A 17,408-nucleotide genomic window follows, 5' to 3' on the forward strand; every position below is an offset into this window, starting at 1 on the left:
TGGAGAAGAAGAGAGAAAAACTTAACACTCTTTACTATAGATGAAAGTGAAAAAATTACAAATGAGAATAATGATTTAATACACCAAATCTTTATATAGACTAACTAATTAACTAACAAACTTCTAATCTATAATTTTCTATATCTCTAATAATAATTAAGATAGATGATCGTAAGATGTAATTTTGCTTAATATATACTCCATTTGTTCCTTTTTAAGTGTCTTTTTTTAGAAATTTTTTATTTCTTTTTATTTGTCATTTTTCATTTTTTAAGTAGTATTAAATGTTAATTTGTCAAAATTATTCTTGCTTATTCATTACAAGTAGAGAAATGGATGATTGAAATAATAAATAGCTAAAAATAATATAAGAAAAAGATGAATTTGTTTATGAAAAATATTTAAAATTTAATAGTTGACTTATGTAAACAACTTTAAAACTTTACAACTATGATTAAAAAGAAATGGAATACTATATTAATTCTAGAACGAATTCACACTAAATGCACAACTTTTTTCGTAAAATAACTCACATTTTTTTTAAAAAATTAATCTCTTTTAAAAGTTTTCATCTCTTTGTCACAGTTTTCAAAAAAAATGAGAATATAAAAAATATAAAAATTACTTCAAATTAGAAATTTTTTAATCTCTTATTAAATTTATCTTTTTATAACTAATTTATAATAATAATGTTATTCTCATTCCTCCAAACACAACAGTTTTTATTTTTCTTAAAAATTTTAAAAGAAATAATATCTTAATTATCAAATGCAAACACTACCCAATAATATAAATAAAAAAATTTGAAAATTTACTCTTAAAAAAATTAGATTAAATATTATTTTTTTGAAAATAGTAAAGAATCGGGCCCTAATTAAGATGTGAGTAAACACTAACAGGAGAAAGGCGAAATGTGTCAATACACCGGCCATATCCTCCCGCCTTCTTTCCACACACCCATTCCCAGGGAGGGCCACACTTGGATTTCCATTTCCAATTCCAATTCCAACTCCAACGCTACCCAAATGGCGTCAATCTCCACATGCTTCACCATCACACCCACCACATCCCGACTACTTACCTTCACTTCTTCACCTTTTCCCAAACCCCTCTTCTCCCCTTTCCAACAAAACCGAACAACCAATAAACGGCGGGCTTGGGCTTTTGTACCTCGGGCCGCAGTCGATTTGGGCCGAGCGATCAGGCCTGGTGGCATAGTCGAAAGTGATAAGTTGCCTTCTGATGTCAGGAAACGAACTATGGATGCTGTGGATGCTTGTGGTGGTAGGGTGACCATTGGTGACGTGGCTAGTAAGGCTGGTCTTAAGTTGAATCAAGCTCAAAAGGCACTCCAAGCTCTTGCTGCTGATACCAATGGTTTCTTAGAGGTACCTATATCTTTTCCTTTTTTTATTTTATTTATTTTTTCCTTGGGTTTGTTTTTGAATTTTCAATGCAGAAATGTTATTTGAATTTGATTATCAATTTGGAACAAAATTCGACAGCTTTTAGAGTAGTAGTTAATGAAATTCATACGTATAGTTAATTAATTGTTAGATTTGCTTAATGGATATTATTAGAAATATGAGAATTGGGACAAAAGGAGAAGCCATAGCTTGAAGGCTCAAAATGAAATCATACAACTATACTCCAATTTATAGTGGTTAGTGAACACTAACCTTCTAACTAACTCTAATTGTAGCTAACCAATTAAGTAACTAACTCTAACTAATCCTGAAGAAAGTAAAAGACAAAATACTTTCATATTTTATTATTACAGCCCTAAGCTGTTTATATAGGAAAAGAAATTACAATAGTAAAACTGAGTAATAATGACAGAATAAAAATAAACATAATAATATAAAATAAAAGAGAATAAAATCTAATTTATCTCGATTCTTCAACACCCCCCCTCAAGTTGGTGCATAGATATCTGTCATGCCCAACTTGGCTATAAGTCGCTCAAAATTGGGTCTTGCCAAACTTTTTGTCAAAATATCAGCAGTTTGCTGATTGGAAGTCACAAATGGCAGACATATAACTCCAGCATCAATTTTTTCTTTTATGAAATGGCGGTCAATCTCAATATGCTTGGTTCTATCATGTTGTACAGGGTTGAGCTATACTTATTGCTGCTTTGCTATCACAGAACAATTTTAAGGGTGAGTCAACTTTCATTTTCAGTTCGTCCAAGAGTTTACGAATCCATAAAAGTTCACAGATTCCTTGAGCCATTGCTCTGAATTCAGCTTCTGCACTGCTTCGAGCAACAACCCCTTGTTTCTTACTTCTCCAAGTAACTAAATTTCCCCAAACATAGGCACAATATCCAGTGGTGGATTTTCTATCAGTAATTGATCCTACCCAATCAACATCTGTAAATATAGAGACTTCTCTGTCATTAGTTTTCTTGAAGCACAAACCCTTTCCAGGATTGGATTTCAAGTACCTTAAGATTCGATAAACTGCCTCCAAGTGTTCTTCATAGGGAGAATGCATGAATTGACTTACAACACTCACAGAGAAAGCGATGTCAGGTCTAGTGTGGGCTAGATAAATAAGTTTGCCGACTAACCTCTGGTATCTTCCAATCTCAACAGGAACACTGCCTTTCTCCCAAAGTTTAGCATTTAATTCCATAGGAGTATCTGCTGGTCTACACCCACTCATCCCAGTTTCTTCCAAGAGATCTAGGATGTATTTTCTTTGAGAAACAACAATTCCCTTCTTTGAGCGAACAACTTCCATACCAAGAAAATATTTAAGCGCGCCTAAATCTTTGATCTCAAATTCTTTAGTCAAATTTTTCTTCAATCTTTCCATCTCAACAATGTCATCTCCTGTGAGAATAATATCATCTACATATACAATTAAAATTGAAATTTTACCAACATTAGAGAACTTCATGAACAAAGTATAGTCTGATTGTCCCTGCATATATCCTTGCCTTTTGACCGACTGAGTGAATTTTTCAAACCAAGCCCTTGGAGATTGCTTGAGACCATAAAGGGATTTTTGAAGTTTGCACACATTTGAACCAAATTTATCTTCAAAGCCAGGTGGGCTATCCATGTATACTTCCTCCTCCAAATCACCATTCAGAAAAGCATTCTTTACATCAAGTTGGTTAAGAGACCAATCTAAATTCACTGCCAAGGACAAGAGAACTCTAATAGTGTTTAATTTGGCAACGGGAGCAAAAGTCTCTGAGTAATCAATGCCATATGTCTGAGTAAACCCTTTAGCAACCAAGCGTGCCTTGTATCTTTCAACTGTGTTATCAGAATTATATTTCACAGTAAATACCCATTTACAGCCAACAGTATTCTTTCCTGTAGGTAATGTCATGACTCTCCAAGTTTGATTCTTCTCAAGAGCTCTCATCTCCTCAAGAACAGCTTCTTTCCACTTTGGAATTTTTAGAGCCTCCTGTATATTTTTTGGAATTTCTACAGTAGACAACTTAGAGGTAAATGCAGCAAATGAAGAAGACAATTTTGAGTATGACACATAATTAGACAAAGGATATTTAGTGCATGATCTAATAGGTTTTCTAATTGCAATAGGAAGGTCTAAATCAGGATACTCGACATGACTCTTAAGAATAGAAGAAGACTTACATGTATCAAGATGATGTGTTGGATTATCTATTGGTTCAGAATCTTGGAAGGGTCGGAGAATGGGTCCTTCATTTCTCTGTTTATGGTTTCTTCTTTCAAAGACATTTCCCTTCCAAGTAGGGTCAATTGTAGTAAACCTGCTTTGTGTCTCTTTATCTGAGTCATTATGTTGTGGCATTTCAGGTGGTCCTTTATTATTATTGAGATCAAGAATTTGATCATTGTGATTTTCATTTGAAATTGTCGCCACTGAATCTGTCGAAACCTCATTCATAAGTGGATTGAGTTTCAATATGGATTCTTGGGCATTTTCTTTTGGTGCATCAATATAAGTCTCAGAATTTTGTGACGACACTATATCACTTAAAGTAATGATGTTTTCAAAAGTAAAAGATGAATCTTCCTTAAAATTTCCCCCCTGAAGATGAATGTCACTAAAAAATGGTTGATTTTCAACAAAAGTAACATCCATGGTTACAAAAATTCTTTTTGATTTTGGTTCAAAACACCGATACCCCTTCTGAGTTGGAGAGTAACCGGTAAACACACATTTTATTGCTCGTGGATCGAGTTTGTCAAGGTGTTTATGTTCATGAACAAAAGCAGTGCAACCAAAAACTTTTAGTGGCAAATCAGCAGAGACACTAGTCAATGGAAAATAATTTCGAAAAACATCAAGAGGTGTATGAAAATCTAAAACTTTAGATGGCATTCGATTGATTAAATATGATGCAGTTAAAACAGCTTCACCCCACAAATATTTTGGAACCTTATTTGCAAATAGTAAAGCTCTAGCAACTTCAAGAAGATGCCTATTCTTTCTCTCTGCAATTCCATTTTGTTGGGGTGTATTAACACAAGAACTTTGATGAACAACCCCATTTGCAAGAAAAAAATCGGACAAAAGTATATTAAAATATTCTTTACCATTGTCACTTCTGAAGACTTGAATATTTGTTTGGTATTGAGTGTGCACCATTTTAAAGAAATTTTTGACAACCTGTCCAACTTCCGATTTTTCTTTCAATAAATAAACCCAACAAATTCTAGTATGATCATCAATAAAAGTTATAAACCATTTTTTATTAGAAAATGTGTTTATTCTATTAGGACCCCAAACATCACTATGAATAACTGCAAACGGTTTTGATTGTTTATATGGTTGTGCAGAAAAAGAAGAACGGTGATGTTTAGCAAATTCACAAGTTTCACAATGAAATAAAGATGGATCCTTCTTAGAAAATAATTTAGGAAACAAATGTTTCAAATACGGAAAACTAGGATGTCCTAACCGTAAATGCCATAACATAATATCATCATTATTAGAAGAAACAAAAATAGATTCAAAGCAGGTACTTGTTTTTTGTTGGTCTTTGAAGTCGAGTCCATTGTCAAGATAATAGAGTCCTCCACTCTCCTTAGCATTGCCAATCATCTTCCCCGTGCTCAAATCCTTAAAAGTGCAATGAGAATGAAAGAAGTTAGCTTGACAATTTATATCCTTTGTTAATTTAGTAATGGATAATAGATTACATGATAAATTAGGAACATGTAAGACATCTTTTAAGGTTAACTTAGGTGACAGAATAACAGAACCTTTCCCTGCAATGGCTGAAAGAGAGCCATCTGCAATTTTAATTTTGTGGTTACCTGCACAAGGGCTATAAGAAGAAAATAGACTCGACTCCCCAGTCATATGATCAGTAGCACCAAAATCAATAATCCAAGTATGGCTGGGAGTGATACTAAGTAGAGCAGTATTTGGAAAATTACCACTCTGAGCTATAGAGCAAGAAGTTTGAGACTCAAGAAGTTTGTACAATTGATCTAACTGTTCCTTGGTGAAAGGAGATGGGCTTGAAGGAGACTGCTTCTCTTGATCAGATGTACCGGCTTGGAGCGCATGACCTTCGTTTCTTTCTTTTTTCTTCCAATTTAGAGGTTTTCCATGGAGCTTCCAACATGTATCACGTGTGTGCCCTGGACGTTTGCAATGTTCGCACCATGGTTTCTTGCCAGCGCTCTTCCCGTCTTCATTTTTTGTGACTAGGGCAGAGCTTTCAACCTCACCAACAGAAGGTGACTTACCCATCATAACACCTTGTCTCGCCTCTTCTCTTCTAACTTCTGAGAATGCTTCCCGAAGTGATGGCAATGGGATTTTTCCCAATATTCTGCCTCGGACTTCATCAAGCCGCTTATTAAGCCCAACCAAGAACATGAATACACGGTCGTTCTCCTGTCTCTTAAGAAACAGAACACTGTCCTCACAACACTTCCAATGATCATCATAGCAGAGATCCAATTCTTGCCATAGTGTCATCAACTCATTGTAATAGGTAGTGACATCTCTATCTCCTTGTTTGGTATGCCACAATCGTGATTTGAGATCGAAAATTTGAGAAGAATTCTGAATATCAGAATATGTTTCTTTGACAGCCTCCCAAACTTCCTTGGCAGTAGGCAAAAACATAAAAGGTTTTTTGATTGTTGATTCCATATTACTAAGCAACCAAGCAGTAATAACAGAGTTCTCAGATTTCCAAAACCTGTATTTTGGATCAGTTGTGGCAGGCATTTGCACCTCTCCTGTTAGGAAACCATATATTCCCTTACCGTCTAAAATCAATCTTACGGTTTGGGACCATTCGACATAATTTTTTCCATTTAGTTTCTGGATTTCAACCTTGAGGGCATTAGAAGTTCCCTCATGGCCAAAAAAGTTGGAAGAACCATTCTGGCTGCTTAGGCCGCTGCCACTGCCACTTATGGCACTGTCTAAATTGTCAGGGTTGTTGACTACGTCTGATTTTTTTGCCAAACCATCGTCGTTGTCGCCGCTACCCATAAGGGCTACCTTCCATGGGGTATTGTGTGCCATTAGCTTTAGCTAGAGCGCCAAACCCTAATGGTTGTGGAAAGGTTTACAGAACCCTGACCAGAGCTCTGATACCATGAAGAAAGTAAAAGACAAAATACTTTCATATTTTATTATTACAGCCCTAAGCTGTTTATATAGGAAAAGAAATTACAATAGTAAAACTGAGTAATAATGACAGAATAAAAATAAACATAATAATATAAAATAAAAGAGAATAAAATCTAATTTATCTCGATTCTTCAACAAATCCTAACCGACTCATTAGTACTTACAAACCTTAACTATCTTAACAATATATCTGGTGTCGCAACTTGTTAACTATCTACTGAACTTTTTTAAACGTCAATTTAAATGTGAAAATGTTTGAATCTATGTGTAGTTGGAACACCTGAATTCATAGTTGATGATGTTCAAATTTGTAGTTGATTTAGTTCAGCTGATAGTTAATTAGTTATCCAAGATTGATATACTCATTAACCACTCATTGAACTGCCTTAACCACGTGTGTGAGCTACGTTAGCCATTTAAAAAGTTGTCGAATTTGCTATGCTAAATTGATTTTCAAATGACATTTCTGTTTTGATATGCCGTTTGCAAATTGCATGCACTGAAAACTTATACGTGACACATTGACCATAGTTATGCTTACTAGCGGAAAGACGGTGTTTGTTCGTCTACTTTTCTATTGTGCTTTATTGTGTAATGATGGTTGGTTTTAATTTAATTTTCTTAGGCTTATTTGTTACTTTTAGGACTCTTGTCTGTTTGCGTTGAGTTTTTGGTTACTGAAGTAAGTTCAATTGGGCCAAATGGTGCCTGCTGCAGGTTTCTGAGGAAGGAGACGTTTTATATGTGTTTCCCAAAGATTATCGATCAAAGCTCGGTGCCAAGTCATTTAGGATTAAAGCTGAACCTTTTATTGAAAAAGCTAAGGTATTGAGAATTGTTGTTGATGATCTTTTGTTACTTGGAGTGTGATTGTTGTATTATGATGTTGAATTTGTTAGGGCGCCGGAGAATACTTGATAAGAGTTTCTTTTGGGACAGCACTTATTGCATCCATTGTTATTGTTTACACTGCAATAATTGCTCTTGTAACTAGCAGCAGAAGGTACTTCATAACTGAGATATCTCATATCATAGTTTGTCTTGAAAATTTGTGGTCTCAATGCATTCATATTGTTTATTATTTACAGTGACGAGGACAATCGTGGCAGACGTGGAAGTAGATCATATGATTCAGGATTTACTTTCTTCTTTAATCCGGCTGATTTATTCTGGTAATTATTCACTACAATATTTGTTATTTTGGGGGGTGGTATTTATCTATGCACTTCAAAATTACTTGAATATAGTCTCAGTCTGTAACATACTTATCTATATAGAGAAAAATGTTTGCTGACATATAATCTATTTCATGGAAGGTACTGGGATCCATATTACTATAGGAGGCGAAGGATACAAACTGATGATGATAAGACAAACTTTATTGAATCAGTATGTGATGCAAACAAATTACGTCTTCTGTTCTCATTTTTTATGTTTCTGACAAAAAATAGTATTTTGTTATGGATTTTTGTTAGGTCTTCTCCTTTGTGTTTGGAGATGGTGATCCCAATCAAGGAATTGAAGAAGAGAGATGGAAGTTGGTAATAATTGAGGACTGAATTCCGTGGTCCGTTGCATTTGTTTTATTTTTTTGGGGTTTTTTTTCTTCTTTTTCTGGGTAGCTTTTTCCACTTTATTATTATGTTAATTTTGTACCTTGTCAAAATCTCATTGATCGGTTTTATACTATATATATAACACTTTATTTTTTGTTATTTCTCTTTATCTTTTTGTCATCCACCTAAGCATTATAATTTCTTCCATTTGTTTCATTTTGCTCGTCTTATGCACAGATTGGCCAATACATATCATCTAATGGTGGTGTTGTTGCAGCTGAAGAGCTTGCTCCATATCTTGATATAGATTCTACAGAGCGGATTAAGGTAATTTAACAATGATATTTTGCAGAATTATTAACTAGTTTGTTGCTCTACTACTTATCTGGAGTATGGACCACATTTGACTAAGAAAGAAATACTCATGATAAACTTTGATGACATTCACAAACCAGAAAGGATGATTCCATCAGTCCTATAAAGCATGGGCACATCATTTTCAGTCTGTATTTATAGGTCTCCTATTATGCATACTTATGTAAGGCACGTTCCAATAAAAACGGCTCAACTAGAAGAATGGAAGCACAAGTAGAATTCTTAGATCGAGTGGATGAAGGTTATATGTCAACATGAGTAGAGATTGAAGAATTGGCCCAGACGAATACGGGCGGAAATTAGCAATTCCTATATTCAAAAGAGAGGATATGTTTGGTTGGACGAGTAGGGTGGAACGATACATTAAATTGAAGGGTGTGGGCAACCATGAGATGACTCAAGCTGCTATGGTTGCAATGGAAGGAAAGGCCCTCACATGGTATCAATGGTGGGACTTTTGTGCTCAAAATCCTATTTGGGAGGATTTCAATGCTGCAATCATAAGAAGATTTCAACCTTCCATGCTTTAGAGCCCTTACAAGTTGTTAGTAAATCTCAAACAAACAAGGACCATGGTGGGATACAGGGAACAATTCTGATTGTATGCAAGACCACTTAAAGGGGCAAAACCAGAGTATCTCAAAGGAATTTTTCTCAATGGATTTAAGGATGTGGTGTAGGAAGAGTTGAAGTTACACCTAATAAACTAATTGCCTTAAAATGATGGACTGTGCCCAAATAATTGATGCGAAAAATTTGTTGTTGAACATGAGTAATAAGGTGTTCACTAAATGAGGAGGTTTTGTCTGGAGCAATTCACCAAACAAAATCGTCATATGGGAACCAACTAACAAGGAAATTAATCTAGTAGTTTTAAGACAACAAGATCATTTAGAGGATGAGCTTTTAAAAGATTAATGAAGGTAGAGATACTAGAAAAATTAAGCTAAGGGTTATGTTACCAATATGCTGAGAAGTTTAGACCTTGAAATGTATGCTCAAATAAACAATTTCATGTGTTGATATTGGAAGAGAGGAAGATGAGCAAAAACAACCAAAGGAGGAAGAGGAGTTGGGTCTCAACTCTTCGGTTAGCTATGTATAATATAACTAGTTTCACTTCATAAAAGTCTATAAAATTATGGTGGCAAATTGTAGGGCACAAGGTTATAGTGTTGATGGATAGTGGAGCATCCCATAATTTTATATCCACTGCATTAGTCCAAGAAAAAGGATTTTAGGTATAGCTGCCACATCACCTTACATAGTGGAGGCGAGGGATTGGAGAAAAATAACATGTGAAGGGGTCTGCAAACAATTGATTCTTAACATTCAGGGGCTGGACATTCCGTAGGACTTCTTCACCTTTGAACTTGGAGGTGTAGATAAAGTGTTGGGTTTGGAGTGGTTAGTAGAGTTGAAGGAATTTTGAGCAAATTTTAGACAATTAATCCTTAAGGTTCCCATGAAAGAAGGTAAGAGAATCTTGAAAGGATAATCCACATTGTCTAGAGTAGACGTATCATTAAAAGCTGTGTTCAAAGCTTTAAAAGATGAAGGGAAAAGATTATTTCTGGAGTATCAGGGACTGGAGGGGGGAAGTAGAAGAAGAAACTACCTTACTCTTGTGGATCTCAGAAATCCTAGATGAGTATCCAAAATGTTTCTAGAGCCTTAAGGTCTACCACCAACAATAATATTTGACCACACCATTGTATTAAAGGAGGGACCTTCTATTCAAAATCCAGCCCCTACAGGTACCTACAGTACCAAAAAGATGTAATAGATAAATTGGTTGATGCCATGTTAAAATGTTCTATAATAGTAGTCAATAAAAAAGATGTAGGTTGGAGTTTTTGTGCTGATTATAGGGCTTTAAATAAAATCAACATTCCTGACGAATTCTCCATAACAATAGTTGATGAGTTAGGATGGGCTACAAATTTTTCTAAGTTGGGTTTGAAATTTGGGTATCAACAAATAAGAATGAAAGGAAGACATTCCCAAAACAGCTTTTAGAACGCATGAAGGACACTGAATTTGTAATGATGCCATTTGGGTTCACTAAATGCACTATCTACTTTCTCACAGATCGGAGGGTATTGGGAGGAGCAGTTTAAATGGATCTAAAAATTGATGGGCTTTAATTTTGAAATCAAATACAGACCAAGTGTGACAATAGAGCTGTTGATGCCATATCCCGAAGAATGACATATGCAGCTATCTCTATGGCTCATTTTTCTAAATTAGAAGAGTGGGAAGAAGTTCAATTGAATGGCAAATTACAGGGAATTATGGATGCCTTTTTGAAAAATTATGATGCTCATCTAGGATATACTTTCCAAAACAGAAAGCTGTTATACATAGACAAGTCAGTATTACCAAGAGGATCATCTAAAATTCCTACATTGCTAAATGAATATCACAGTACAATCGTGGGTGGTCATTTAGGTTTCTTCATAACTTACAATATTCACAAATTTAGGTTTCTCCCTAGCATTAGTATATTGGGAGGCCTGAAAAAGGTCATCTAGGAATTTGTGGCTTCTTGTAAGATTTGCAGACAGAACAAGTCCCAAACTTGATCTCCTGCAGGAATTTTACAAGCACTGCCTACTTAGGTATCGAAGGTATATCTGTAGACTTTGTGGAAGGACATCCCAAAAGTCAGGGTAAAGATGTTATTTTGTTGTGGCTGACAGATTCACTAAATATGCCCATTTAATTCCTTAGTCATCCGTTTACAACCAACGCAATAGCAAAATTATTGCTCAAAGAGATTGTCAGGTTGCATGGTTTCTCCACTACCACAGTTTCAAATAAAGAGGATTTTTCTGATTTCTGAGTCATTTTTGGACTGAGTTATTCAAGTTGGCAGGAACCAAACTCAAATCAGTTAACCTATCATCCACAAACAGATGGCCAACCTGAGGTTGTCAATAGGTGTCTTGAGACTTATTGCTACTGAATTTCCATTTTTATATTGTATTCTTGCTAATGAATACTTCTCTTACTTTATTGTCCAACTTTTTAACATTTTATCTTTGGATGTTTCAAGGATGATGAATCCTACATGTTACCTGTGCTTTTACGGTTTGATGGTCAGCCTGAAGTTGATGAAGAGGTATATTGAGACAATGTAATCATTTTTTTTATAAATGAGACAATGTAATGAATTAAAACACTATAACTCGTACTTTTCATTTGTCTCTCTAATGGTGATTACAAGTGGATCATTTTTATATTTGTTATTGTTGAATAAGAGAAAATGAGAGAGACATATGGTGAAACCGTGTGTCTGAACTACACAACGGAGTCTGTTTTATATAGGCTCAAGGCAATAAATACAAAAATAAATATGGGAGATATTATCCCTATTTACATGATATGTAATAAATATAAATATATTTTCAACACTCCCCCTCAAGCTGGAGCATATAAATCATATGCACCAAGCTTGTTACATATATAACTGATTCGAGGACCTCTCAGAGACTTAGTGAATACATCTGCCAATTGATCATTGGAATTAACAAAACTAGTGGTGATGTCGCCTGATTCGATCTTCTCCCTTACAAAGTGACAATCTATCTCAATATGCTTGGTCCTCTCATGAAAAACTGGATTAGAGGCAATGTGCAATGCTGCTTGATTATCACATATTAATGTCATTTGTGTTGCCTCTTCAAATTGAAGCTCTTTGAGTAACTGTTTCAACCAACTGAGCTCACAAGTCACTAATGCCATAGCCCTGTATTCAGCTTCAGCGCTAGATCTTGCAACTACACTTTGTTTCTTACTCTTCCAAGATATTAAGTTTCCTCCAACAAGTACACAATACCCAGAAGTAGATCGCCAATCAATGGGTGAGCCTGCCCAATCGGCATCTGAATAACCAACTATCTGAGTATGTCCTCTGTTTTCATAAATTAGACCTTTTCCTGGAGCACCTTTAATGTATTTCAAGATTCGTATCACAGCATCCCAGTGTTCTTGACAAGGAGAATTTAAGAATTGACTTACCACACTGACTGCAAAAGAAATGTCTGGACGGGTGACTGTGAGGTAGTTTAATTTACCAACCAATCTTCTGTATCTCCCTGAATCTAAAAATGGCTCCCCATGATTAGGTAGAAGTTTGACGTTTGGATCCATAGGAGTGTCAACCGGTTTGGCATTCAACAAACCTGTCTCTTCAAGAATATCCATAGCATATTTTCTTTGTGAAATTACTAAGCCGTCCTTAGATTGGGCTACCTCAATACCCAAGAAGTAGCGGAGCTTGCCAAGATCTTTAGTTTGAAACTGATGAGATAAATGTTGTTTCAATTGGAGTATGCCCTGTTGATCACTACCAGTTATGACAATATCATCTACATAGACAATCAAGTAAATGCACCCTTGGGTTGAGTGACGATAAAAAAGAGAATGATCAGCTTCACTTCGAATCATGCCAAATTGTTGCACTACTGTGCTAAATCTACCAAACCAAGCTCGAGGAGACTGTTTAAGACCATAGAGAGACCTCTGAAGTCGACAAACCATGGTAGAGGACTCCCCCTGAGCAACAAACCCAGGTGGTTGCTCCATATACACTTCTTCTTCAAGGTCACCATGCAAAAAAGCATTTTTAATGTCAAGTTGATGTAGAGACCAATGTCTGATGGCTGCAATAGAGAGGAGTAGTCTAACAGAGGCCATCTTAGCCACAGGGGAGAAAGTATCACTGTAATCGAGGCCAAAAACTTGAGTGTACCCTTTTGCTACCAAACGAGCTTTAAAACGATCAATCTTACCATCAGGACCAACTTTCACCGTATAAAGCCAACGACATCCTACTAAAGACTTTCCCGACGGTAAAGGAACCAATTCCCATGTACCACTACTCTGAAGTGCACACATCTCGTCAATCATTGCTTGTCTCCACTCTGGGTGAGATAAAGCTTCACCTGGAGATTTAGGAATAGAAACAGAAGACAGGGAAGACAAACAAGTATAATGCAAAGGAGAAAGACGATGGTAACTCAAGCCAATGTAATGAGGGGATGGGTTACGAGTAGGACGTATACCTTTACGAATAGCAATAGGAATATCAAGGGTCGGATCCGATAAAGAAGGAGGTGGCGGTGAAGGAGCGTCTGGAGTGACCTCGGTATCAAGAACAGGTGTAGGGACATGTACAACCGATGGTGGTTGACGACGACGATATGTCTGAAGAGGTTGTACAGTTGGAGGATCAACAAGAGGAGTCTCAAGTGGGACAGTGGGAGGGGCCACAGGAGGTGTCTCAGGTGGGGCATACGTAATAGGCTCTAATGGTAAAAGAGAAGGTGAAATAGACTTTGGTAGGTCCAGAGGAATAGTTGCAGACAAAGGATCAGGAAGCGACTCATAGTATGTAACAGACTCAAAAAATGTGACATCAACCGATATGAGATATCGTCGAAGAGTAGGAGAATAACAACGATAACCTTTTTGGGACCGATGATAACCCAGAAAGACACATTTTAATGATCGAGCTGAAAGTTTGTCAAGACCAGGAGTGAGATTGTGGACAAAACATGTAGATCCGAAGACCCGAGGAGGAAGTGAGTGAAGAGGGGTACCAGGAAAGAGGATCGAGTGAGGGACTTTGTTATCAAGAGCAGACGAAGGCATGCGATTTATAAGATAGCACGCCGTTAGAACAGCATCGCCCCAAAAGCGAGATGGTACATTACCATGAAGAAGGAGAGTACGAGTGGTTTCAATAAGGTGCCGATTTTTGCGTTCGGCTACCCCATTTTGTTGAGGTGTATGAGCACAAGATGTTTGATGAAGAATGCCGTTAGAGGTCATAAAATTTTGAAATTGATGGGACAAATATTCACGGGCATTATCACTGCGCAAAGTGCGAATGGATACACCAAATTGAGTTTTAATTTCCTTATAAAATTGTTCAAAAATAGAAAATAATTCAGACCTATTTTTCATTAAAAATAACCACGTACAACGGGAAAAATCATCGATAAAGGTAACAAAATATCTAGACTCAAGTGTGGAAATAGTACGAGAGGGACCCCAAACATCTGAGTGAACTAAAGCAAATGGGGAGGAAGCTCGTTTATTAGCTCGATCAGTGAAATGACTACGAGTGTGTTTCCCTAATTGACACGACTCACAATTTAAGCTAGATATTTTGGTTAGATTAGGTACTAATTGTTGAAGTTTGGGAAGACTCGGATGACCTAACTGAGCATGTATAGTAAGAGGAGAATATGTGGTAGGGCACGCTGTTGATGGGTTTGAGAGATAATAAAGACCATTAGACTCACATCCGACACCAATTTGTCGTCCTGATATTCGGTCTTGCAAAGTAACATTGCAATTAGTAAATGTGACAACACAGTCATGAGAACGAGTCAATCGACTGATAGAAATTAAATTAAATGGGCATCCAGGCACATAAAGGACAGATTTAACTAACAGAGTAGGGAGGATTTGGACAGTGCCAATCCCTTGAGACTGTGTTTGGGAACCATTGGCTGAGACTATCCTAGGTAAATAACCAGATGTTGAGAGGGGAGAAAAGAGTCTTATTACCAGTAATGTGATCAGATGCACAAAAAACCCCCCGCGAAAGGGGGGGGGAAATTTGTTTTTTTTTTTTTTTTTTTTTTTTCCGATGAACAGTGTTGCGCGATGAACAGTGTCGCGCGATGAACAGTGGAGGAAAAAATGAACGAAAAAACGGCAAAGAAGGGTAAACCGGAATTGAGACACGGTTTACCGAAAAAAAAATCTCACCGAAGGACAGTGGGTCCCGGGGTAATTACCGTATAGGGTTGTCTCTCTTAATAGGCTCTAGATACCATGTTGAATAAGAGAAAATGAGAGAGACATATGGTGAAACCGTGTGTCTGAACTACACAACGGAGTCTGTTTTATATAGGCTTAAGACAATAAATACAAAAATAAATATGGGAGATATTATCCCTATTTACATGATATGTAATAAATATAAATATATTTTCAACAGTTATTAAAAGTGCTCCTTGTTGACCCCTCTTTGGCACCAATTACAAAATAACTTTAAGGAAGCAACAGACAATTGTTAATAATTATTTTGTTTTTACTTAAATTATTAATTTCTAGCTCTTAAGTAGTATACCTTTTGTAACTCGTACAAAATATAATGTATTTTGGTTTCTGCTGAGAATGATTTTTTTCCTTTTTTTATCCTGTTTTGATTTATACTCGCAGATTGCTTGTTATGCAGGGAAATATTCTATATAGGTTTCCATCTCTTCAGAGGACAGCTTCTCAAAAGAGTAAGAGAAAAGAATATGTTGGGAGAAAATGGGCAGATTGGATTGGAGGAGTTGAGAAGTTTTTCAAGGAGAGAAGTTGGCAATTCAGGTTCTCTATTCTATTTTTTTCATACCTATTGTTCGTTATTTCTATCTGGTTATTTAACGGTAACATGGGTCAATGTTCTTTCAGTAAAACTTCCTCATCAGAGAGAGCAATGGTGATTGGTCTGGGCGGCCTTAATCTCTTTGGAGTTATTGTTCTCGGAACCATGTTGAAGTATGCTCTTCACACGACTTATTAGTTAATTTTTCTCTTATACTGTTTTATTTCAGTATGCTCACTTTTGCTTTTCATTGATCAGAAGCGATATGGCAATTAGACCTGGTAGCTTCATTAAATTTGTAGCCGACATATTTCCTCTTCTTCAGGTATGACAAATAGTTTCATTTCCAGACAATAAAGTTGTTCAATATTGAAAAGGAATTGAAAACTATTCTTTTGAAGGACCATTTTAATATAGGATTCTGCTGCTTATTTATAGAATTTGATGTTAGAATCTAAATAGGGTAACTGTATGTTATATAGTATCATATAATTATTGTAATTAGGGGTACCTATGGTTCTTTATATAGTCTATATTCCCTCCGGTCTCAATTAATGTTGTAACTTCTAGAATACCTTTATTTAACTAAAACTTTATTTTCCAATACCCTTCAGCAATAGTCTCTTTGTGGTATGAGAGAAGAAGATTAATTACACTTAACTAAATTTCTTAATAAGCCTGAGTTTAGTTACTTTGCTTATAATTAAGATGGGAGTGAGTATACTAGTCACTTTCTAGTATTTAGACACAAAATTTACCTAGTCTCTTGTTTTCTTCTGTGTAAAAGCTTGTCAGCAATAATGGTTTGAATTTTTGAATTAGATTTGATTAGATTAAGATTTGAATTATCCAATTATGATCTTAACTAAATTTCTATTTTTTCTCCTATCTTTCTCTTGTGTGTATCTTTCTTAAGACGTAGCATATAATAGTGGGAGGGAGGGAACAGAATTGATGGGGATTGAATAATAGAGTGATTCAATAAAAGAGCATTGATAAACATATAATTAATTGATGCTTCCTTGCCTTGCATCTTGATATGTTTATACTTTGGCAACCGTTCTGCGTTATCCTGCACCACGGCCCAGTTTAGATTTACTTCTACTTCATAGGAGCTTCTCAAGTTAAAACAAGATCATGTTCTCACTTAAGAAAAAGTCTTACAAGCTTATAGATATTTGTTGAGAAGTTAAACAGGGCTTTTAAACAATAATTCCAGTATACAAAAGTTTAAAAATTGTGCTTTTATTGCAAGATTCTTTTAGTGATTATTTTTTCCTTAAGTGCTTCTTGAGAAGTTTATCTAATTGGAGTCCCGATAAAATATTTTGTATAAGGAGGTGAATCCTTGTTATTTGTTATTATCACACTTTGCTGTCTATATATACTGAATGATAATAACATGCAGATTTATGCTGGTTCCTTCTTTGCAATTCCTTTGGTTCGATGGTTTTTTATTCGGAAAAGGAATG

At 35.8% G+C, this 17,408-nt stretch overlaps 1 protein-coding gene across 2 annotated transcripts in view; it reads left to right on the forward strand.

The window, feature by feature from the left end:
• Positions 1-886: 886 nt before the first annotated feature.
• Positions 887-17,408, forward strand: part of LOC101502835 (uncharacterized protein At5g03900, chloroplastic) — an 18,280-nt gene continuing 1,758 nt past the window's right edge. The window contains exons 1-12 of one of the 2 annotated variants that reach the window (XM_004513454.4): positions 887-1,388; positions 7,327-7,434; positions 7,509-7,612; positions 7,698-7,781; positions 7,926-7,998; positions 8,085-8,150; positions 8,403-8,492; positions 11,599-11,664; positions 15,799-15,938; positions 16,023-16,109; positions 16,195-16,261; positions 17,345-17,404. In XM_004513454.4, the coding sequence (XP_004513511.1) occupies positions 912-1,388; positions 7,327-7,434; positions 7,509-7,612; positions 7,698-7,781; positions 7,926-7,998; positions 8,085-8,150; positions 8,403-8,492; positions 11,599-11,664; positions 15,799-15,938; positions 16,023-16,109; positions 16,195-16,261; positions 17,345-17,404 (1,422 nt within the window). In that variant the 5' untranslated portion in view covers positions 887-911. The remainder of the gene's footprint in view (positions 1,389-7,326; positions 7,435-7,508; positions 7,613-7,697; positions 7,782-7,925; positions 7,999-8,084; positions 8,151-8,402; positions 8,493-11,598; positions 11,665-15,798; positions 15,939-16,022; positions 16,110-16,194; positions 16,262-17,344; positions 17,405-17,408) is intronic. The other variant, XM_073365906.1, reaches the window with a different exon arrangement.

The sequence above is a fragment of the Cicer arietinum genome, chromosome 3 (assembly GCF_000331145.2).
Source record: "Cicer arietinum cultivar CDC Frontier isolate Library 1 chromosome 3, Cicar.CDCFrontier_v2.0, whole genome shotgun sequence".
In the NCBI taxonomy this organism is placed as follows: domain Eukaryota; kingdom Viridiplantae; phylum Streptophyta; class Magnoliopsida; order Fabales; family Fabaceae; genus Cicer; species Cicer arietinum.